The sequence below is a fragment of the Symphalangus syndactylus genome, chromosome 14, assembly GCF_028878055.3.
Source record: "Symphalangus syndactylus isolate Jambi chromosome 14, NHGRI_mSymSyn1-v2.1_pri, whole genome shotgun sequence".
NCBI lineage: Eukaryota > Metazoa > Chordata > Mammalia > Primates > Hylobatidae > Symphalangus > Symphalangus syndactylus.
In genome coordinates this window covers 116,581,259-116,604,238 of record NC_072436.2, presented here as the reverse complement: position 1 = coordinate 116,604,238, position 22,980 = coordinate 116,581,259, and the positions used below count along the sequence as shown (strand labels likewise).

At 56.8% G+C, this 22,980-nt stretch overlaps 1 protein-coding gene across 2 annotated transcripts in view; it reads right to left on the bottom strand.

Moving 5' to 3' along the window:
- Nucleotides 1-22,980, bottom strand: part of ABCA3 (ATP binding cassette subfamily A member 3) — a 62,199-nt gene that overhangs the window by 2,206 nt on the left and 37,013 nt on the right. For both annotated transcript variants that reach the window (XM_055242785.2, XM_055242784.2), the window contains exons 11-29: nucleotides 22,228-22,409; nucleotides 19,201-19,344; nucleotides 18,608-18,737; nucleotides 17,748-17,902; nucleotides 17,368-17,523; nucleotides 16,931-17,141; nucleotides 15,190-15,340; nucleotides 13,783-13,881; nucleotides 11,102-11,288; nucleotides 9,633-9,936; nucleotides 8,293-8,566; nucleotides 7,057-7,261; nucleotides 6,394-6,613; nucleotides 5,894-6,052; nucleotides 4,815-4,987; nucleotides 3,289-3,417; nucleotides 2,935-3,129; nucleotides 863-1,050; nucleotides 205-375 (exon numbers count right to left, since the gene is read on the bottom strand). In XM_055242785.2, the coding sequence (XP_055098760.1) occupies nucleotides 205-375; nucleotides 863-1,050; nucleotides 2,935-3,129; nucleotides 3,289-3,417; nucleotides 4,815-4,987; nucleotides 5,894-6,052; nucleotides 6,394-6,613; nucleotides 7,057-7,261; nucleotides 8,293-8,566; nucleotides 9,633-9,936; nucleotides 11,102-11,288; nucleotides 13,783-13,881; nucleotides 15,190-15,340; nucleotides 16,931-17,141; nucleotides 17,368-17,523; nucleotides 17,748-17,902; nucleotides 18,608-18,737; nucleotides 19,201-19,344; nucleotides 22,228-22,409 (3,433 nt within the window). The remainder of the gene's footprint in view (nucleotides 1-204; nucleotides 376-862; nucleotides 1,051-2,934; nucleotides 3,130-3,288; nucleotides 3,418-4,814; nucleotides 4,988-5,893; nucleotides 6,053-6,393; nucleotides 6,614-7,056; nucleotides 7,262-8,292; nucleotides 8,567-9,632; nucleotides 9,937-11,101; nucleotides 11,289-13,782; nucleotides 13,882-15,189; nucleotides 15,341-16,930; nucleotides 17,142-17,367; nucleotides 17,524-17,747; nucleotides 17,903-18,607; nucleotides 18,738-19,200; nucleotides 19,345-22,227; nucleotides 22,410-22,980) is intronic.

The following is a 22,980-nucleotide window of genomic DNA, read 5'->3' as shown; positions in this document are numbered from 1 at the left end:
ACCTCAGATAGGGCTTGGGGTGCCAAAGGCTTGTGCAGACAGGAAGGCATTGGCCCTCCCATCAGGCTGTTCCTGATAGCCATGCTCAGAGTGTGGCTCACGCGCAGACTCTGCACCAGATGCTGATGGGTCTCCTGGCCACCTGGCTTCTCCATGGCCCACCCGGTGCTGAAACTTCCAGTGACCCACAGACCCAGACTCTACCTGTGGGAGGTGATGACGATGGCCTTGCCAGACTCTCGGGCTCGTGCCACGGTGTCCCAAAGCAGGCGCCGGGCCACGGGGTCCATGCCAGTGGACGGCTCATCCAGGAAGATGACAGCAGGCTCTCCGATCAGGGCGATGCCGGTGCTCAGCTTCCGCTTGTTACCACCACTAGAGGCAGGAGAGTGCCAGGTGGGGGAATAAGGCTGAGAGTTAGCATTGGCTCCCGTGTCCCAGTGGAGGCCCGTGTCCCCGCAGAGGCCCACACCCAGCAATTGCAGAACAGCCCTGGTGAAGAGGAGGGAGCTGTGTGTGCACCTGGAGAGCCCATCGCATAGAGCTGGAGGTCCCAGAGAAGGCGGTTCCCAGGGGCCTGGTGCACGCACCCACACGGGAACACATCTGCCTGCACCTAAGGGGGACCTGCCAGGGGCCCTGACATCTCTTGCTGCTGGCTTTGTCCCTAGGTGGCAGGCACTGTCAGGGCAGTCCCTCTTCTGCCTGAAGCTACCTGGGTCACACCACCAAATCCCAGCTCCATCCTGGAGCCACAAGTGGGAGCTCTGGCTGCTGACCTGAGCCGTCACTCCCAGCTCTATGCTATGGGGACCGTGATTCTTACTCCACTCTGGGAAGGGCCAGGGCTCAGCAGGTGCACCTGTACGTCCTGACCAGCTTGTTGGCGTGTGGCTCCAGAAGCAGGCCCCGCAGAGTGTTCTCCACGCAGGCCCCAATGTGGCGCTCAGGGATGCCCCGGAGCCGAGCATACATGACCAGCATCTCCCGGCCTGTCATGTGGTCCAGCAAGGCATCAAACTGCGGGCAGTAGCCAATCCGCTGCCGCACCTGGGGTCAGAGCATAGCCGGGGAGGGAGGCGGGTTGGAGGGAAGCCTCCTTCCTCCAGAGGACCAAGGGGACTACCCTTGAGGTGCCCACCCCTGCGCCTGTCTGTGGTTCCTGCCAGTGTGTGTATACGGGGGCGCTGGAGCTGTGCACAGGCCCTGGTGGCTGCCCACAGTGGAAGTTCTTGGAACAGGGACACAGGAAGGATGTGGCTGGTGCAGGGAGGCTTCCAGAGCTGCTCTCAGAGCCTGGTCCAGGACAGGCAGCCATGGGGTTAGGTGGTGCAAGAATGGCCTTTACATAGAGGCAGACTCAGAGCTGGCTACTCACTCATTCACACCTGGGACATCTAATGTGCTAGGACTCTTTCTTTTCCCTCTAAGAAGAAAGATTTGTGGGCACCACCTTTGGGGTGAGCATTGCTTGGTCAGATGGTGCAGCAGCTGTTCTCTGCGCAAGTGACCATGTCCAGCCGAATTAGGATGTGCCTGCTGCCATCTGCTCAGCTACCTTCGGCAGCTGGTCGGGGGCAGAAGTGCCTGGGTTCTGTGGATTCCAGAGACTGGATTTCTTTTTCTTTACCTTCCTTCTTTGGGGTTCTCAAGCTTCCAAAATCTTTTTTTTTTTTTTTTGAGACACAGTCTTACTCTGTCTCCTAGGCTAGAGTGCAGTGGCATGATCTCAGCTCACTACAACCTCCGCCTCCCAGGCTCAAGCGATTCTCATGCCTCAGGCTCCCGAGTAGCTAGGATTATAGGCACCTGCCACCATGCCCTGCTAATTTTTGTATTTTTCTTTGGTAGAGACAGCATTTTGCCATGTTGGCCAGGCTGGTCTCGAACTCTGGACCTCAAGTGATCTGCCTGCCTTGGCCTTCCAAAGCTGGGATTACAGGCGTGAGCCAAGCTCCCAACACAGAATCTGTTTTTAATCAGTTTGGGGAAAGTCTTAGCCAATACCTTTTTGGCTACTAGCCCCTGCCACTCTCTCTCTCTTTTCCTTCTGGAACTCAGATTACATGTACTGGGGACTTCTCACCCTCTCCTCCACTGCTAGATCACATAGGGTTTTCTCTCCCCTGCATAGATTTTCAATTGCATCATTTATTTCTGTAGACACAGTGAGTTTATAATCTTTTATAATCTGGCGTGATGATGCAGATCTAACGCCTATGTGCTTGTCCCCCCATGTGGCCTGTGTCTGTTGCTTCCAGCCATGGTACCGTCTCCTCTGTTTGTTTGCTGTGCATTGCCTGTAAACCCTGGAACACTCTATGGGGGAGTCTGCAGCCTAGGATGATGCTTTCCTCCCGAGAGGGCCTGCATGTGCTCTGGCCCAGGGCCTCTGCTGTCCAGGCATCCCTGGCGTGAGCTCAGGAGAGGACTCCACGGCCACTTCTCAGGCCCAGGCCCTGCCTTTCATTTCTCCTGCTCTGCTCGGCACACTTGAATTCCCATGCAGGCCCCGGGCAGAGGTGCAGGAGGGCTGCCTCTGGTCCTTCTGCAGGGGCGCTGGTGGGGTTCAGCTCAACATGGGAAAACTGGGCGGGCCCAGGGCCTTCCGTCCCTTCACTCAGGAAGGCCTCCAAACCCACACCTGAGCTGCCTGGACACAGAATGGCCTCTGCACAGAGGTGGCTGTCAGTGCTGAATGCGCATCTCTGGGCTCACGGATGTTGGCACCCATCTCTCTCCCCTCCCATTGCCTGATAGTTCTGGTGAAGCTTAGCTTTAGCTCATTACCTTGTCTCGCTGTCCGGAGGCATGTGCTGGGCCCATTTCAAGCCACAGATGCAGCAGCTGTTTGGGGACAGCGTCCCTGCCTCCAGGGTGCCCCTTCCAGCCATGCCTGTCTCACCCCTTCGGAGCCTCCCTGGCTGCACCCACCTTTCCGACATCAGAGCTGATTCTGTGACCCCCGACAAAGGCATCCCCAGAAGTGAGGCTCTCCTCCCCGGTCAGCATTTTGAAAGTCGTGGTCTTCCCAGCTCCATTGAAGCCCAGCAGGCCGAAGCACTCCCCTTTCTGCACCGCGAGGGAGATCCTGTCCACGGCCAGGAGGGGCATCCGCTGCTCGTACACCTGCAGGCACCAGACGGAAAACACGGAATGCGGAGGCCTGGACGCAAAGCAGAGCAGCCTGAGCCTCAGCACCGCAAGCTTCCAGGGATGGGGTCGGACCCTGGGGACAGCCAGGTAGCCAGCTGGCAGGAAGGACTCCCCCCCAAATTGCAAGGGTACCTTGGAGAGCTCCTTTATAATCAGAGGTGTGTGGAGCAGGGAGTCTGGGCTGGGGGCCAGGATGCGGGTCCTCTCATCCGCCACATCTTGGTCCTCAGGAAGCACAGGCATCCGGGTGTATAATTCTGTCTGATTGACCAGGACAAAGACCGCATGCATGAACCCAGCCACAGGGCGGCTTCCGTGGAGAAGGAGGGGTGGAGGTGGATGTGGGAGGTCTGGTGGGACTAAGGCCTTCAAGGCTTCTCGTCCCAATCTCAGGCCCCACAGGTGAGACTCATACCTTTTACTAGAAAACACAGTGGTCTTACGGGGCTAAACAAGCATCCAGGAGACATAAACTATCTGAGGAAAAAGAACTGTGCGGGACTTATGGAGAAAAATCATAAATCTCTGCTGGGGAATATAAAATAAGATTTTTAAATAATTTTAATTTTTTTTTTGAGACAGAGTCTCACTCTGTTGCCCAGGCTGGAGTGCAGTGGCGTGATCTCAGCTCACTGCAAACTCTGCCTCTCAGGTTCAAGTGATTCTCCTGCTTCAGCCTCCCGAGTAGCTGGGATTATAGGCGGGCACCACCATGCCCAGCTAATTTTTGTATTTTTAGTAGACACAGAATTTCACCGTGTTGGCCAGGCTGGTCTAGAACTCCTGACCTTTGGTGATCCGTCCACCTCGGCCTCCTAAATTGCTGGGATTACAGGCATGAGCCACCATGCCTGGCCTGAAAGTAAGATTTTTGTTTTCAAATTTAGAGATGGGGTCTTGCTCTGTCACCCAGGCTGGGATGCAATGGTGCAATCATAGCTCACTGCAGCCTGGACCTCCCAGGCTTAAGCCTCCTGTCTCGGCTTCCCTAGTAGCTAGGATTACAGGTGTGTACCATCATGCCTGGCTAATTTTTAAAACTTTTTAGAAGAGATAGTGTCTCACTATGTTGCCCAGACTGGTCTTGAACTCCTGGCTTCAGGTGATCCATATACCTCTGCTTTCTAAAGTGCTGGGATTATAGGTGTGAGCCACCATGCCTGGCCAAAGATTTTAACACATGGAGACAGTTCCCTTTATAGAGAAGTCTGACTATTTTAAAGAAGTGAATTCCCCCTCTGCTAAGCTGTATGTGCAATGCAATGTCAACACATTTGCTTCTGTTTGTTTGAGGGAGGGGATGGAGACCTGATAAAATGAACGTTTTCAATAAACACGTGGAGTACCCCTCAGCCCCACATCCCCTCCTCTGGGCACTGGGTGTCCCTGGGCACCACCTCTGCTCAGCAGGACGGCCCTGGGCCCCCAGGCTGACTCCTCGGCAGGGGCTCACAACTCGACAGCCCTTGTGAGTGGCAAGGGCTGTGCCCCGCCCTGGCTGTAAGTGCTGGCTGGTGCTGAGGCCATATAGTGGGAGGCCATCTGGTGCAGGAGCTGCCTGGTGGAGAAGGAGGTGGAGGCTGCCCCAGGTGGTGCTGGGCCCAAGCAGAGGTGTGGGGAGCATCCCGCCAGTGTCCTGCGCTCCCGGAGCCGCTCACCAGTGTCCGCCTCCTCCGGAGGGCGCAGAGGAGGCCCCTGAGTCTCTGAAGCAGGTTGGTCTCGATGAGGAAGAGCAGGATGAGGTAGGCACCCCCTGAGGCGGCCATGGAGGCCACGAACCGGCCGACCCCCGGGGCGCTCCAGGCATAGAAGTTCTCCTGGTACTGGATGTCTGTGGGGCGAGGGAGTCACTGGGTCGCCCTCCTCCCCTCCCAGGTTCCCGGCCCCCACTCCCCTCCCCAGGCTGCTCAAGGCGCCTGTAACAGTGTCCCCTCCATGGGGAGATGTGAAGGCCAGCAGGTCACTGCTGCCTCTCGAGGCACCATGGCTCAGAGAGGGGCCAGGCATGTAACAATTCAATGCAGTCCCATGAGTGACGTGGCAGACCCAGGGCAGCGACAGCCTGCCTGAGAGGCACAGGCTCTGCGTGAATCCCGGGCTGCCTCCTGGCCAGGACAGAGACCATTAGAAGCACAGAGGGGTGTGTGGGAGGCTGAGGAGGCCCCACAGGACAGGTCCAAGTTCTTTCCCCCTGGACCTGGGGTTGTGATCTTGCTTAGAAACAGGGTCTTTGAATATGTGATTAGTAAGGATCTTAAGGTGAGATGCTGGATTAGCGTGGGCCTTAAACCCAACAGCAAGTGTCCTTATAAGAGAAAGGCAGAAGGAGATTTGAGACAGGAGACAGGAGCCGCCATGGGAGGATGGAGGCGGTGGTGGTGAGTGGGTGCAGCCAGGAGCCCAGGATGCCTGGAGCCACCAGGAGATGAGAGAAGCAGGAAGGGTCCTCCCCCGAGCCGTGGGGGATTCACTCCTCATGCTAAGCGCTGGTCTGTGGTTCCTTGTTACAGATGCCCTGACACTGAGGCAGGTGGGAGAGTGGGAGCTCAGGTACAGGGCCTGGGAGCGAGTGGGCGCAAGGGGGCTGCTGTGGGAGGTGGGGCGAGGCGGTACAGAGGAACGCACCAGCCCCAGGCCACTCAGACGCAGAGGAGCCCCTGCCTTGGGAGGCCCCTCTACAGTGGCCACGTCCTGAGGATGCAGGGTTTCTGCCCGGGGTTGGGGCTGGGACACTCACTATATTTCTTGCAGTAGTGGGCGGCGACCTCAGAGGAGGTGCAGTACCTCCGCGTCTCGTAGTTCTCGTAGAAACTGCTGACTGCCATCCCCAGACAGTGGTTGGGCAGCACCAGGAACACGCGATCCAGGGTTTTGGAAAGTTCTTCCAGTTTTACAGCTGCATTGGGGAGGTAAGATCAGTCTGTGCTGGAGGGCACACCACACCCACCTCCAGGACAGGCCTGGTCAGGGCGGGCACAGGACCTTGTCCGTGCTGTGTGGAGTGAGGGGGCACCTCCCAGGGACGCCCCTGCCGGCTCTGCACAGGGGAAGGATGCCACAGGCGCCTGCCCACCAGTCATGGCTAGCCAGGCAGGGCCAACTGGGGCAGAGGGGCTGGTGAGCATGAACTGGGCCCATTGCCTGAGTCCTGCCTCGGCTGTGGCTGGTGCCTCCCTGTCTGGGCGGAGTGGCTCCGTGGATGGCCATGGGGGCTGCGGGTGGTCTCCAGGCGCCCACCTGGGATGCGCATGATGGTGACCATCAGGAAGGTGGCGATGCCTGACAGGATGTTGAAGATGGTCAGCCTTGTGTAGGCGGTGGCCGCTCCCGAGAAGAAGAAGTTCATCAGGTACATGAGGGGGATGATGGCCCAGCCGTAGAGCAGGAGCAGCAGCAGGGTGTCGGCCACGTGGCCGTCCCGCGTGAAGGCACGCACGTCGAAGGCCTTGAACACCACCTGCGGCGGCACAGGGAGGCGCTGCTGTGCACGCCAAGCTGACAGCAGCTCACGGATGAGGAAGGGGAGAGAGGAGCATTTGGAGGTCCTCAGACCCCTCCCGGTCAGCTGGCCCATGCCCATCAGCCCCACAGGCCACGTCTGGCCCCCGCGGTGGCTTTCAGCTCCAGGACCCTCTCTGTCCCAGTTTCCCCTTGTCCCCTTGCACCCAGAGCTGTAACCAGGGCGGCTGCTCCGGGCGCTGCCCATGCATGCAGGGCAAAGGCTGAGGGTGCAGGGAGGAGGCGAGGGGGCAGCCGCCAAGGGATTCCAGCCATCCTCCCTGAGTCGAGCCGAGCTGCTGGCCTAGGGCCTGCCCAGCTGGTTCTGGTTCTGCACAGGGGTCCCAGGGCAAGCCCCCTGCGGTCTGCAGGGGAACGGATCCAGCACCCTCCGGCGCTCACCAGCAGCAGCAGACTAGGGATGAGGAAGGAGATGAGGTCCCACAGCAGAGCAGAGAGCCAGAAAGTGGCCACGTGGACTCCGCTCACAAACTGCACGTGCTTGGCCTGCACGGCCCTCTCGCTGACCGCCAGGATGGAGAACGTGCTGGCCAAGAATGCCATGGCGAAGAGCAGGTTGAGGGCAATGTTGAATCCCTTCCGGCCCCTGCAGGGGACAGGGAAGGTCAGGGACGGAGCACAGCACGTCTGGGTGGCAGGAAAGGTCGGGTTCTCGGTTATGACCGCCCAAGGCATGCAGGGCAGCAGCCCAACCACTAAAGGGGCTTATGGGAGAGCACGAGCACCATGGTTCCATACCGGGAACATCTGCCCCCACCGGAGAACGGCTCCTGTGGACTTCCTATGCTGACCATGTGACGATGGCAGCGTCACTCTCCCTCATCACCCCCCTCCCAGCCCTCAGCCCCAGGGCTGCCGGCTATAGGTGTGGAGGTCCCGAGCCCCACCTCCTCCTGGAGTGTGGCAAAGGGAAAGCCTCTCCCGGCCTCTGTGCGTCATTCTAGGATCCTGAGTTGATGGCAAGGAGAGCAGATCGAGGGCTGCTGCTTTTCTGCTCTTGGGGCAGGGATGGAGCCAGAAGCTGGGACGCAGCCATCGCCAGGCCTAGGCCTAGCGTGGAATGTGGGTGGAGACGACACTGCCCTGAGGAGGAGTGGCTATTCTGAAATTAACAGAATTTTTGGCCTCCTTTGGGTGGTCCCCGGAGCTCTGTGGCTGGGACAGGGGGTAGCTCTGCCCACACAATGGCATGGCAGGCTCCCTACGTGCAGCCTTCTGAGGGACAGGGACGGCAGTTCCTGCCGAGTCCTGCTCTGCTCACCCTCCATCACCTCAGCTCATGTGCCCAGCGGGTCACACTGCTGGAGAGGGCAGTGCGGAGCGAGGACAGTGGCTGACAGGAGCCAGGTAGATTTAGGAGGAGAAGGTAGGGCTGCCTGCCGAGCCCTCATGGGTCCTCGTGAGGACCGCAGTGCATGGGATGGCCCACAGCTGATCTGCTGTCACAGGGAGTTGGGGCTGTGGATGGTGGAGGACGATGTGGCAGGGGTTTCCCGCCAGACCCAGGGGCTTTGGGAGGGCAGACACAATGCTCTATCTATGGGCCCATGGCAGTGCCCAGGGCAGTCAGTCCTGGGGGCTCTGGCCAGGGCAGACAGGGACGGGCAGCGCACATACTCGTTAAACTGGTCCTTGGCAGCCTGCAGGGCACTCCGGGGCTGGGGGAAGTTGGAGACCACAATGGAGGCGTGAGGCCCGCACAGCAGCTTGAACAGAAGGTTGTCCACGACGGCCAGGGCAGTGGCTGGAGAGTGGTACGCCTGGTTGTTGAACAAGGCGGTGACAACCGTGCGCTCTCCCACATCTCTGAAGGACGCTGCCACAAGGCACCGCTCATTAAAGCCGCCCCCCTCCACAGAGGCCCTGAAGATCAAGAACTCCTCCAGGTCACCTGGGGAGCAATGGCAGAGTCAGGGGACACAGGAAGAGTTGACACCTGGGCACCCCCTGCCATCTGAGCATGGCTAATCAGGGACCCAATGCAGTGGTGCCAGCATCCTCTGAGCTGCTCGCCCCGTCACCCTCCTCCTAAGGAGAGCCTAATTTCTGCCAAGATTTTGTCATCATTCAGTATGCAGAACTTTGAATGCTGGTCAGGAACCGGGAAGGGAGCTGCAAAATAAGAAAACCTTCCAGTAGGTTCCATTAATCAGAGCACGGTCCCTGTTCTGAACCTGGGGCAGTATCCAACTGTGACTACAAAGACTTTTTTTTTTTTTTTTTTTTTTTTTGAGACAGTCTTGCTCTGTCGCCCAGGCTGGAGTGCAATGGTGGGATCTCGGCTCACTGCAGCCTCCACCGCCCAGGTTCAAGCCATCCTCCTGCCTCAGCCTCGAGAATAGCTGGGATTATAGGTACCCACCACCACGCCTAGCTAATTTTTGTGTTTAGTAGAGACAGAGTTTTGCCATGTTGGCCAGGCTGGTCTCGAACTCCTGACCTCAAGTGATCCACCTGCCTCAGCCTCCCAAAGTGCTGGGATGACAGGTGTGAGCCACTGTGCCTGGCCAAGAATTGTGAGTTTTAAGATGTTGAAAGAAAACACCCTGTCACACGAAGGCACACTGTGGCCAGCAGCATCACAAAGCAAAGGTAACTTGAAGTCACTATGCTTCTGCATTTTGCCCATGAATGATCCTGAAAGACACAGCTTCAGTAAAGAGACGCCTGACAAAGCCTGGCCCCAGGATGACAGTGTCTCCGGCACCCCCAGGGCGCTTCCCCAGACTCAGTGCTGTGATCTGCCACCCAGGGGACATCCGCAATGTTTCCAGGTATGTTTGATGGTCATGATGGGGTGGGGCAAGGTCAGGGATGCTGCTGAACTTCCCTCAGTACATTTGGAACAGCCAAGAACCATCCTCCCCAGATGTCGACCCTGCTGCAGTCAGGAAGGCGAACCCTGGCCACACGACTGGCCCCCGATTCCCCCGTCCCGCTCCCGGGATGCCCCTTACCGAGCACCTCGCGGGGCTCCTGTCCCTCGGCCTGCAGTGCGTCTTTCAGATGCTCTGACAGCTGCTGACCCAGCTGGGAGGTCCCGGGAACTGAGAAGGGCACGACGGTTCTGCCGTACTCGCCCAAGGTCAGCCTCAGCATGGGGTCGTCGAAGAGCTCCGAGGAGTAGTTGATGGCCAGGAGGGCCAGGGTGACGCAGGTCAGAGGCACCAGGACCTGTGCCGCCACCATTTTCCACTCGCGCCAGCTGTATGCGGCCTTCTTCAGGAACATGGCCCAGAACTGCTGGCAGTGCAGGGCGAGCTGCGGCAGAGGGGACGCAGGTGACACCGGCACCACTTAGGGGCCAGCAGCTGACCCCCACCCACCTGCAGGAGGTGCTGTCCTGTGTGGCGCCAGCCTGGGGGCCTGGAGCTGAGGTTGCACCGGAGACTTCCGGAGCGTTGAAATGGCCGTGGGAGGAGCTCAGTGCACCATATGACAGGGTCGCCTGTGCAGACTCTGCAGGTCTCCAGGGGACCCTGCACGTTGGTACCGGGAGCCTCACAGTGGCCATGGAGGCAAGGCGGACACTATTTATTTTATGTTTTTGAGACAGGGTCACTCTGTCACCGGGGGCGGAGTGCAGTGGTGTGATCTCAGCTCACTGCAACCTCCACCTCCTGGGTTCCTGCCTCAGCCTCCCAAGTAGCTGGGATTACAGGCGCACACCACCATGCCCAACTAATTTTTGTATATTTAGTAGAGATAGGGTTTGTCATGTTGGCCTAGGCTGGTCTCGAACTCCTGACCTCAAGTGATCTGCCCGCCTTGGCCTCCCAATGTACTGGGATTACAGGCATGAGCCACCACACCTGGCCCAGACACCGTTTCGTTGTCTCAGGACAGTAGAGGACCAGCTGCCATCCCCTGCCCTCCCCCTGCCACAAGGAGACACCACCACACAGGTCACAGGAAACAGATGGCCGAGCCTCCCAACCAGCCTGACTGCCTCGTTCTCCAGCTTCTTTCCTTCCTGGTCCTCCGAGACAGAGAGCGTCAGGGCTTTGAGATCAGGCTGACCAGGGATCAGACTGAGCTCTGTCACTTTGTCACATCTGACTTTGGCTCAGTCACTTTGTCACATCTGACTTTGGCTCAGGCCTCGGTTTCCCATCCGTGCACTGGGTGCAGCAAACCCCCTCCCCGTCATTGGCTGCTGGAGAGCCTCATCAGCACACAGCTGGGCACCCGACAAGCTCCTGCTGAGCTGGGTGCTGTGCCTGAGGCAGAGCGTGAGAAATTCCAGGTGCTCCATTCAAACGCTTCTCCCTGCTGACCCATGTGGTGGGTCGCCCTCTGCCTGGTGCCCTGACTCTCCCGGACCCTGTTTGCGCCCTCACAGACTCTCCTCTGCATCGGCTCACATGAGGCGTTTGGGGGCTGCTCGCCCTTCCCCCGCCGCCTGCCCACCCACCTGTGCACTCACCCCAGTGTTGAGCTTGACAGCGGTGCGCTCCTCCTCGATGAGGGCTCCAATGCCGTCGGAGGGGTCCATGGCCCCACAGAGGTTGCTGTCCACAGCCCAGTCGCTGGCACGCCTCTCGTGCTGGTACTGCAGGGCAGGGAGCTGGATGGCCTGGATGTCCATGCTGCTGTCCACCAGCTTGCCAACTCTGTGCCGACACACACAGGGACGGTCAGGACGCAGCTCCCCGGGTGGGTGGAGGGAGGGACTGTGGTTAGCGGCACTGAGGGGAGCAGTGTCGCCGCAGTCCTTGGCTTGCTCATGCATCTGTTTATGCGTTCCCTCACTCATCAGTGTCTCCGGCCACCATGCACAGCTAATTTTTGTATTTTTAGTAGAGCTAGGGTTTCACCATGTTCGCCAGGCTGGTCTCGAACCCCTGACCTCAAGTGATCCACCCACCTCGGCCTCTCAAAGTGCTGGGATTACAGGCATGAACCACCACGCCTGGCAGAGGAGTTGATTTTTTAATATTATGTGAATTACGTCACACACACACACACACACACACACACACACACACACACACAAAACCTTCCTAGAGCTCCCCGCTGATTAGGAAACACAACTGAGGCTGCAGCAGGCAGGAGGCACCCCTGGCTGGCTTAGCAACCTCGTCAGGCCACCCTTGGAGCCCGTGTGAGCCCTGTCTGCCTGCTTCTTGCTCCTGTGCGCAGGCTGCCATGAGGCCTAGGTACCTGCTCCTCTGGCCCTTGCCAGAGCCCTTCTCCCTCACTGGCTTCTCCCAGTCCCACTCGTCTTTCATGATCTGGTCAGAGACACCAAGTGTTGCCATCTCGTCAGTATTCCCTCTGATTAAAAACCTTCCTGCCCATGGTCTGAGCTCCGGTGGGCGCTACCAGCCTGGCTAGCTCTCCCCAGGTCCTAGACAAACCGGGAAAAGCTTCTGATTATTTTTCTTTTGAGACCAGGAGCTCAGAGAGGCCAGGGTCAGGTGTGGGGCCTGGAGCTGAGTCACAGGTGGGCCATGTGGTGAGTATGAGATGGGGACAGAGAGGCCTGAGACCTTGTGAGACAAGAGCCCCTGTAGCTGCTGAGATGCAGCAGGAGTAACCCGGGTTCTACCCTCAGAGCCAGCTAACTCCAGGCCAGCCCGTGGTTTCTTTTTCTATGTTCACGCTGCCTTCCTTCCTTGAAGCAGGATTCACAGAAAGTCAGTCAGTGCTTGGTCCTGTGTGAGACACAGGTTAGCAGGCAGTCCCTCCCTCCCTCCGCTGCCTCGCCTGGCCTTTTTCTCTGGGTCTGTTCCTGGACACATGGTGCCCTGGACAGGTGTCCCCAGAGCATGCACCACCATGTCCTGCACGTATGATCACCTATTCTGTCGCCTCCTCTAGGCTGTGGGCTCCCCAAGGAGGAAAACCTATCTCATGTTTTTTTCTTTTTCTTTTGACACAGGGTTTTGCTCTGTCCCCCAAGCTGGAGTGCAGTGGCACAATCTCAGCTCACTGCAACCTCCACTTCCCAGGTTCAATTCATTCTCCTGCCTCAGCCTCCCAAGTAGCTGAGATTACAGGTGTGTGCCACCACGCCCGGCTAATTTTTGTAGTTTTAGTAGAGATGGTGGCTGGGTGTGGTGGCTCACGCCTGTAATCCCAGCACAGATCTTCAGGTGGGTCACTTGAGGTCAGGAGTTCCAGACCAGCATGGCAAAACCCCATCTCTATTAAAAATACAAAAAACTAGCTGGGCGTAATGACGTGCACCTGCAGTCCCAGCTACTGAGGCTGAGGCAGGAGAATCACTTGAATCTGGGAGGCGGAGGTTGCAGTGAGCTGAGATTGCACCACTGCACTCCAGCCTGGGAGACAGAGCGAGACTCTGTCTCAAAAAAAAAGTGATGGGATTTCACCATGTTGACCAGGCTGGTCTCAAACTCCTCAGCTCAAGTGATCATCCACCTCGGCCTCCCAAAGTGCTGGGATGACAGGCGTGAGCCACCACGCCCAGCCCCCATGCAGTTCTGAGGGTCTGGATGAGATAGTTCCCATCTTCATTAAGGACACACGTATCCCCCAAGGATGATCTAAGCACAAGAAGAGCTGCGCACGCCTCTGATGCCGTGTGCTAGATGGTGGGTCTGGAAGGGACCCCGAGGCAGTGCAGGCCCCTCACGTGTGCTGCTGTTTCCCACGTACACCAGTGTTGCTGACAGTCACAATCTGTACTTGGGGCTCTGACGGCGGCCACTGCCTTGTCCCACCCTGGGCTGTTCCTCCAGCCTCACGTGGGCATTCGAGATCATAACCGAGGTGACTGTTTATCACTGCACTTTTTAAAAGTCCTCGGCTGAGCACGGTGGCTCACGCCTGTAATCTCAGCACTTTGGGAGGCCGAGGCAGGAGGACCACCTGAGGTCGGGAGTTTGAGACCAACCTGACCAACATGGAGAAAACCCATCTCTACTGAAAATACAAAATTAGCCGGGCGTGGTGGTGCATGCCTGTAATCCCAGCTACTCGGGAGGCTGAGGCAGGAAAATTTCTTGAATCCAGGAGGCGGAGGTTGCAGTGAGCCGAGATCGCACCACTGCACTCCAGCCTGGGCAACAAGAGCGAAACTCCATCTCAAAAAAAAAAGTCCCCCCAGTCCTAGGTGGACGGAAACGCACATTTACTGACCGAAGGAAGACTTCCTCCATGGTGGTGATGGATGCCCCAAAGCTGGCAATGCCCAGCTCTTTCTGCTTCTTCTCCAGTTTGGCAAAGAGACCTTCAAACCTGAAAAACAGACCCAGTATGATGAGTCACTTCTCAGTGACTTTCTAGATAATTTGTTCCGAAAGCATCACCCTCCTCAGCCAGGCGCAGTGCCTCACACCTGTAACCCCAGCACTTTAGGACGCCAAGGCGGGCGGATCACCTGAGGTCAGGAGTTTGATACCAGTCTACTCAACATGGTGAAACCTGTCTCTATTAAAAACATAAAAAATTAGCCACGTGTGGTGGCAGGTGCCTATAGTCCCAGCTACTCGGAAGGCAGAGGCAGGAGAACACTTGAACCCAGGAGGTGGAGGCTGCAGTGAGCCAAGATTACACTACTGCACTCCAGCCTGGGCGGCAGAGTGAAACTCTGTCTCAAAAAAAATAAAATAAAATAAAATAAAAAGATAAATAAATAAAATTAAAAAAATAAAGAGGCCAGGTGCAGCAGGATTACACACGTGTAATCCTAGCACTTTGGGAGGCCGAGGTGGGTGAATTGCCCGAGCTCAGGGGTTCGAGACCAGCCTGAGCAACACGCTGAAGCTCTCTCTACTAAAATAAACAAAACAAAACAAAACAACAACAACAACAACAACAAAACTACTCAGTCATGGCGGCTTGTGCCTGTAATCCCAGCTACTTGGGAGGCTGAGGCAGGAGAATCGCTTGAACCTGGGAGGCGGAGGTTGCAATGAGCTGAGATTGTGCCACTGCACTCTGGACTGGGCAGCAGAGTGAGGCTCCATCTCAAAACAAATAACAAATAAAATAAAATAAATAAATGTAAAATGGAAAAAAATCCGACAAAATCAAACAACAAACTGGAGAGAAGTGCAACAAACTGATATTATCCAGATAATATCCAGACTGATACTGTCATAGAAAACGGGCTTCCTTCCCCTTGCTGGCTCTGCCATGTGTATGAGACAGTGACGAGCAGGTGCTAACATCTCCAGCTCTGACACTGAGACCAAATTCACCACCTGTGTGCAAATACAGACTCGTTCTGAGTGCAGCTGCAGCATGTGTTGAGCCTGGTGTCAGAAGGGGGAGTGTGAGCCCTGCGTAAGCACTGAGCGCCCTTTTGGTGAGTCAGATACGTGCTTCTCCTTTTCATGTCCTAATTACGTTTCTCCTTGCTAGGAGGCCTGGCACCCAGGACCCAGCCAAGCAGATTCATCTGGGCTGATGGTGCCCAGGCTGAGGGTCTAAGAGTGCCGACTGGCCAGGCCAGAGCAGCTGCCTCTGAGCACCAAGCCCTCATGGCCCATGGGGATCCCATCTTGGATCTATACCTGTGCGTGCCCTCCCTGGGAGGCATACCTGTGCGTGCTCTCTCTGGGAAGGATGAAAGACAGCTCGGCCCCAGCGCTGCTCTCCAGCGTGGCGTTGGGCACGTGGTGGTGGACCAGCTGGGAGATGTCTTCCGGGTTGCAGTGCGGCTCCTTCACCAGCGTCATGTGATAGCCGGCACCTGGAACACAGGGCCACGTGTGAGATCTTTGGCTGATCCCCCAGGTCTCTTCATGCCCACCCCGGGGTCTCTAGGGCTCACACCAGGCAAGCTGGTGGGAAGGAGGCCAGAGAACCGGAGGTGGGCAGCTGAAGCAGAATGAATGTGTCCTGGAGCTCCCTGTGCTGTCCCGAGGGTCTCGCCTCCCGCTCCTGCGGGGAAGAGCTGCTGGGGATCTAGGGTGCTGAGCACTGTCAGGGGCACCTGCTGGAAGGTGGGGTCTCCCCTCAACTGTACAAGCACCAGGGAAGGATATCTGCAGCAGTGACGGACCACGTGTGAGGGCTTCTGTCTTGTGGGGTTAACACTGATGGTTATGGAGTGGTTCTAGGAAGGGACCGTCAGCAGGAGCAGGAGCGAGAGCTACCGGCTGCAAGACCACACTGCACGGCACTATCAGAGATGCATCTCACCTCTTTCCCAACGTCACCGTGCAGGAGATGGAATTCCATGTCCTTTTTTTTTTTTTTGAGACAAGAGTCTCACTCTGTCACCCAGGCTGGAGTGCAGCCGCACAGTCTTGGCTCACTGTAACTTCTCCCTCCTTGGTTCAAGTAGTTATTCTCCTGCCTCAGCCTCTCCAAGTAGCTGGGACTACAGGCATGCACCACCATACCTGGCTAATTTTTTGTATTTTAGTAGATACAGAGTTTTACCATGTTGGCCAGGCTGGTCTTGAACTCCTGACCTCAAGTGATCTGCCTGCCTTAGCCTCCCAAAGTGCTGGGATTACAGGCGGTGAGCCACCACCCTGGCCCCATGTCCTCTTTAGAGACAAAGATGCCAGGCCCAGGAAGAACAATGGCTCTGCCAACTGGGCAGTGGGGCAGGAAGTGGCCAGTGAAACTCTCAAAGGCCGTGGCGGATGGTTCCTTATCTCCTAAGGCCTGTTCTCCTCCCTCTTGGTAACAAAACCCTGGTATCTTGGCCGAGCATGTGGCTGCCCAGGACAAAGACCATCCCCTCCAGCCTGCTGCTGACCACACTGGGTTGCCACTCAGTCCCTAGGGGGCAGACATGGGACGTGCACTTGGGGGGTGTCCTGAGGGGAGGGGGGCTCCTATGTCTTTGCTCCACCCCCTGCTGCAATGTGGGGGACACTGGCACACCCAGATCGTGCTGGACCAGGAGGTGACCTTGAGAGGGAAGCCGTAGTTGCACAGCACAGTCAGAGGTCTGGGCCCAGATCCTGTCAGCCCCTGCTGGCCCTGGCCATGCTGTGAGCTGCTCTCATGTGGGAGCTGCCATGTTGGTGCGTGTGTTGGCCTCTCCAAGGGCAGTGCTGCTCCTAGTGGCACTGGGCTTGGCCTCTGTTCTTCTGGTCATGGCTGAACCACATCCTAACCAAATGAGACTTTCGGCTCCATTTCCTGCCTCTTCCCTCTCACAAGCCCCCCTGCCTGGTTGGGCTCTCCACCCAGAGGCAACAGACAGGAGGTCTAGAAAAGGCCACCCCTGCCTGATCTCAGGGCCCTTCATGAAGGTAGCAGCCATTCCCTCAGCACAGCAGCGAGGACATCGACCCTGTCGCGGGCTGGCCCCACCGCTCACCATATTTCTGCTTGAGGAACAGCGAGGACCCGCAGCACTGCAGCTCCCCCTTGGCCATGATGGCGATGCGGTCTCCCAGCAGGTCAGCCTCATCCATGAAGTGGGTGGTCAGCACGATGGTGCGGTCACTTTTCTGCCGCTGAAGAAGGTCCCAGATGGCCCTCCTGGAGATGGCGTCCATGCCTGAGGTGGGCTCGTCCAGTATCAGCACCTGGAGGGAGAGACACAGCCTCGTGACGCTGGTAGAGCCACACCCCAGGCCCAGGCTGGCCTTGCGGTAGGCCCCATCAAGGGGTTTGCGGAGCGGGCTCGAGTCCTCCAAGGACGGTGATGGCCTTGTCTGGGGCGTCAAGGACCAAGGTGTCTGGGCCATGGTGGAAGGGCCAGCCCAGGTCGAGCAGGAGGGGAGCCCACTGCCTCCAGTCCCACCGCCGCACCTTGGAGCCTGCGATGAGGGCGATGCCGATGGAGAGCTTGCGCCTCATGCCCCCGCTCAGGAAGCGGCTCCGTGAGTTCCACTTGTCCTCCAGGCCGATGATGTGCAGCATCTGCTTGACTTCTTCAGGGCACTTCTGGCGTGACAGGCCCTTCAGCTGCAACGACAGGGGACGCAGGGAGATGCAGGGCTCCTGGCGGGAGGCTGACAATGGCCAGCGAGTTTCTGGTGAAAGGAACCTCTCCTTGACGTAGCTGGACTCAGAACCCTGGCTCCTGCCCTCCTGGCTCCCTTCCTCCAGTTTAGCTCCTCAGAAGACGGCCCCGGAAACTCAAGCACATCAGTAGAAACACCCCCGCACACCCCTGGCCCCCAACTCACCTGGGCATAGAAATAAAGGTGCTCTGCGACTGTCAAGTTGTCAAACAGGATGTCGTGCTGCGGGCACAGGCCCAGGCTCTTCCGGATCTGAACCATGTCCTGGGAAATTTCATACCCGCTGATGTATGCCCGTCCACTGGTGGGGGGAAAGAGACCTGGGGCCCAGCAGGAGACCCCACATTCAGCATGAAGATCCTGCTCATCAGCACGCGGGGTAATGACCCCCAACCCCTGTCTGTCTCCCCTAATTTCCTCTGAGGACCCTGCCCATGAGAGGGCCCGGAACCCCACTCCCACCGGGGTGGGCTTCGGCTGGGCCAGTGGGAAAAAGAAGCGGCATGGAAACAGCCCTGCCACCGGGACGCACAGCTGGTCAGGGAGGAGAAACCCATGGCACGCACACAGAGGAGTCACCACATTCAGCCCCTGCCCCGTGTCCCAGCCTGTGCCACTGCCGGACACTTTGGTGCTTGGGGAAGACAGAGTGAAATGCCAGCGGCGGGTGTGGTGCACAGGGGAGAGCTCTCAGAGAGGGGTTTAGTGACAGGATTAGCACAGGGTTGAGCTGCTCCTGCGTGGCTTCTGTTTTTACTGACCCCGTCAAGCTTGGGCATTCACGGACAGAGGCGGCGAGGAGGGCAGGGGTCCCTGGGGGTCCCCCGGCATGTCCCGGACAGAGGCGGTGAGGAGGGCAGTCCCTGCATGTCCCCCTGGGCCTGCAGGGCTGAGGTGCATCTCTTGCCGCTGTGGTTGGGGAAGGCCTGAAAGCCCCATCGAGGGAGTGAGGTGGGGCTGGCGCTGAGATGATGTTACAGGGGGGCCTGCTGGTGGCAGGGGACGTGAGGCCTTCCGGCCCTCACCTGTGAGCATAGAAAGGGTGGTGGTCTTCCCGGCGCCATTGTGGCCCAGCAGGACGGTGATCTGCCCCTCGTACAGATTCAGGTTCAGGTCTCTGACGGCCGCCCTGTCCTTATTCCCCACCCTGAACACCTGCAGGGAAGGCAGAGGCTGCCCTGGGCTACCCACAGCCCCGAGGCCCACGGCCAAGGCCTCTCCTGCTCCCCTGCCCAACCGTCTCAGAAGGAACCAAGCCTAGCGTCACCATCAGTGTGCAGAGGGGAGGGAGGCTTCCGGCAGATGCTGCTCCTGGCTGCCCACCTCCGGTCTCCCCTAGCCCCAACACGTCCCAGACACCCTCAGTGTCTCTGCAACCCTGGGAGGCCCATGAGGCCGAGGCACTGCTGGATGGCTGAGTCTGGCATTTCCTGAGAAGCTGGAGATGTGGTCTGTGCCCTGGGGAACACAGCGGAGGGTTCCTGCCCTCCTTCAGGGCAGGAGGCAGCAAGGCTCAGAGGGAGCACCTGGCAGGCCATGCGGTCTCACCGCCATGCTGGTAAGTCTTCCCCATGGTCCTGGCAGCCCCGGCCCTCCCTGTCCCCACAGGAGGCGGCACCTTGGACAGGTGCTTGATCTTGATCCCCGCCACCAGGTCCTCTGGCTCGGCTTCAAAGTACTCGTTTCTGAGCGCTTTCTCAGGGTCACTGTCTTCTTCCTCCTTCCCTGCAACCGCCCTTGGCTTCCCACACCAATAGGAGGGCTGGGAGGGAAGCAGACAGCTGTCAGTTTGTTTTGTTTGTGACGAGCAAAGCAACAACCAGCAGACACACTAGACGCACACAGCCACGCAGTCTCTGTCCCAGGCCTTCGACGCACTGCTGTGGAGAAGGCGCTGCTCAGGGACAGCCCCAGAGCGCCCCGGCTTGTTTCATCCCTGTGAAGGCTCTAAGCCTCAGTTTCCTAACCTGCTAAGTGGGTGTAACGGTTACATACAGGCTTGTGAAGATGAACTCAGATCCGATACAGGGGAAAGGGAGTTTGTCAGCTATGAAATTTCATACAGAGAGAAGTTATCTAATGCTCCAGTCCAGAGGGATGTTGGGGCCAAAATGGAAAGGAAGCTGTGTCCCCATGCCACCCGGCTGTTTCTTTGCTTAAGCCCCACAGGAGCTCATGACTGTAAGCAAGAGAAGCCGAAGGTGCCATGCCTCCCTCTACTACAAGGAAGCCTCTTCCCATCTTCTCTGTGGCCATCACAGAAATAGCTCAGTGCATGGGGTAAGAACACAGCCACACACCTCACACACTGCCCTCGAGGACAGCCTGGTGCCTACATGGATGCAGTCGACCCAGTGGTGTGGGCAGAGCACCAGGGAAGGTGGAAGCAGTGCCTTGGCAGGATCAGCACCGGGGCAGCTGTGGGGCGGGGACTCGTTCACCCGCAGCTCCATGCCCAGTGCACTTCCAGCACCCGGAACGGCGTCTGACACACACTGCACTCCACTGGTTCTCAGGGACATGGCTCTCATATGTAAAGTTATTTTATTTTATTTTATTTTATTTTTTTTGAGACGGAGTCTTGCTCTGTCGCCCAGGCTGGAGTGCAGTGGCGCGATCTCGGCTCACAGCAAGCTCCGCCTCCCGGGTTCACGCCATTCTCCTGCCTCAGCCTCCTGAGTAGCTGGGACTACAGGCGCCCGCCACCACGCCCAGATAATTTTTTGTATTTTTAGTAGAGACGGGGTTTCACCATGTTAGCCAGGATGGTCTTGATCTCATGACCTCGTGATCCACCCGCCTCGGCCTCCCAAAGTGCTGGGATTATAGGCGTGAGCCATCGCGCCCAGCCATAAAGTTATTTTAAAATCACAATGCATCTTGGCTGGCCGCTGTGTGCGTGTCTTTAATTCCTCTAGTGCCGCTGGGTTAAGGTCTCCCCGACCAAGCTGGTCTCAGCAGTGATTCTTAAAAAGGTAATACTTAGATAGAAATATATTTATAAGTATAACAACATTTATCAATATGTTTAGATAATAGTTTAAAACTATATTTATAAATAGACAAACACATATATGTATTTAAGGTATCTGAGTTGTACTGTTAGGTTAAGGAAAGCAACTTTTAAGCATTTTTTACAATATGATTCTTTTTTTTTTTTTTTTTTGAGACAGGGTCTCATTTTTTCACCAAAGTTGGAGTGTGGTGGTGTGAATATGCCTCACTGCAGCCTCAACCTCCTGGGCGCAAGTGATTCTTCTGTCTCAACCTCTCAAGTAGCTGGGACCACAGGCATGTGCCGCCTGGCTAATTTTTTTAATTCTTTATTTATTTTGTAGAGATGGGGTTTCACTATGTTGCCCAGGCTGGTCTCTAACCCCTGGCCTCAAGTCATCCTTCCACCTCATCCTCCCAAAGTGCTGGGATTACAAGGATGAGTGACTGTGTCCACCCCGATCCCATTTTTTTTTTTTTTTTTTTTTTTTTGAGATGGAGTCTCGCTCTGTCGCCCAGGTTAGAGTGCAATGGCACAGTCTCAGCTCACTGCAACCTCCGTCTCCCGGGTTCAAGCAATTCTCCCTGCCTCAGCCTCCCGAGGAGCTGGGATTAGAGGCGTCTGCCACCACACCCAGCTAATTTTTTTTTGTATTTCTTTAGTAGAAACAGGGTTTCACCATGTTGGTCAGGCTGGTCTCAAACTTCTGACCTCAGGTGATCCACTCGTCTTGGCCTACCAAAGTGCTAGGATTACAGGGGTGAGCCACCACACCCGGCCTCCAATCACATTTTTATGAAACTATGCTATATGTCCATCCATGTGTGCTCTATGACAGTAAGTGTAGAGAAGGAAACTCAGCAAAGGACATACCAAATGTCAACAGTGTTCATCTCACCAGTTGGACTGAACTATAGATTCCAGGAATCCGAACTTTTTTTTTCTTTTTTTCTTTTTTTTTGAGACAGACTCTTGCTCTGTTGCCCAGGCTGGAGTGCAATGGTGCAATCTCGGCTCACTGCAAGCTCCGCCTCCTAGGTTCATGCCATTCTCCTGCCTCAGCCTCCCGAGTAGCTGGGACTACAGGCACCCGCAACCATGCCCGGCTAATTTTTTTTTATTTTTTATTTTTAGTGGAGATGGGGTTTCACCTTGTTAGCCAGGATGGTCTTGATCTCCTGACCTCATGATCCGCCCACCTTGGCCTCCCAAAGTGCTGGGATTACAGGCGTGAGCCACCGCGCCTGGCCGAATGTGAACACTTTTATAAGAAGCTAGATATTGTAGGCAGAAAACCCAGTAAGATACTTTTTACAAGAAAGGAGGCAGGATTGAGGAGGCAGGTGGGCAGCAGAGGCTGCGTGCATGGGTATTGCAGAGAGGGGGCCAGAGCAGCCTGTTCTCTGCACCCCTCTGTCTCAGGCTCTGGAGCGGAAGGATTTCTCTCGGGCATGGAGGGTCTTTCTCTCTCTCTGAACCAATCCCAAGGGCCCTCGGGGACACGCCACTCCCTGTGCACAGGGCAGGGTTCTCTGTGCCAGCCCCACACAGGCGCTGCATGCTGGGGACTCGGAGGGGTCCCTGAGCAGGTACTGGGGACACCTCTGCACTCACAGAGGCGGCGGCTCGAGAGCAGGCATCAGAACTCACCATGATGAAGAAGTACCAGGGCTGAGGCACGCCGAACTGCCCTGGGAAGACGGCCTCCATGTACCAGGTCACCAGGCCATAGAGCACAGAGTCCAGCAGCAGCATCCCCAGCACCTGCCCGAAGCAGAAGTCGTCGTCCACGTTGACGGGACTCAGGAGTTCTCGCCACTGGATGCCCATGCCTGGAAGACACACCAGGAAAGTGGCTTGAGAGCCGGCAGGCGGGGGGGCCCAGGGACCCGGAACCCCTGATGGCACACGTGTGCACGTTTGACCTTGCATGGCCACTGCTTGCTCGGCATGCCTTTTCCCTTCCCGGTTTTATAACAAGTTGGACGGCTTTCTTCAAGTCTGGAAGATAAACGCAGGTTACAAAACCATTAAGTCACAGACCAGCAACAGCTCATTCACTGACTAGATGGGCTTGCATTTAATCTGTGACACATATGCACATATGTACACACATACATATGCACCCACATCTATGATTTCGGTAAGGCCAATGTGGGTCAATGTGCATTTAGCATAAGTCTTTTTTTTTTTTTTTTGGAGATGGAGTCTTGCTCTGTCACCCAGGCTGGAATGCAGTGCTGCGATCTCGGCTCACTGCAACCTCTGCCTCCGAGGTTCAAGCGATTCTCCTGTCTCAGCCTTCTAAGTAGTTGGGATTACAGGTGCATGCCGCCATGCGTGGCTAATTTTTTTTTTTTTTTTTTTTTTTTTTTTTTTTTTTTTTTTTTTTTGAGACAGTCT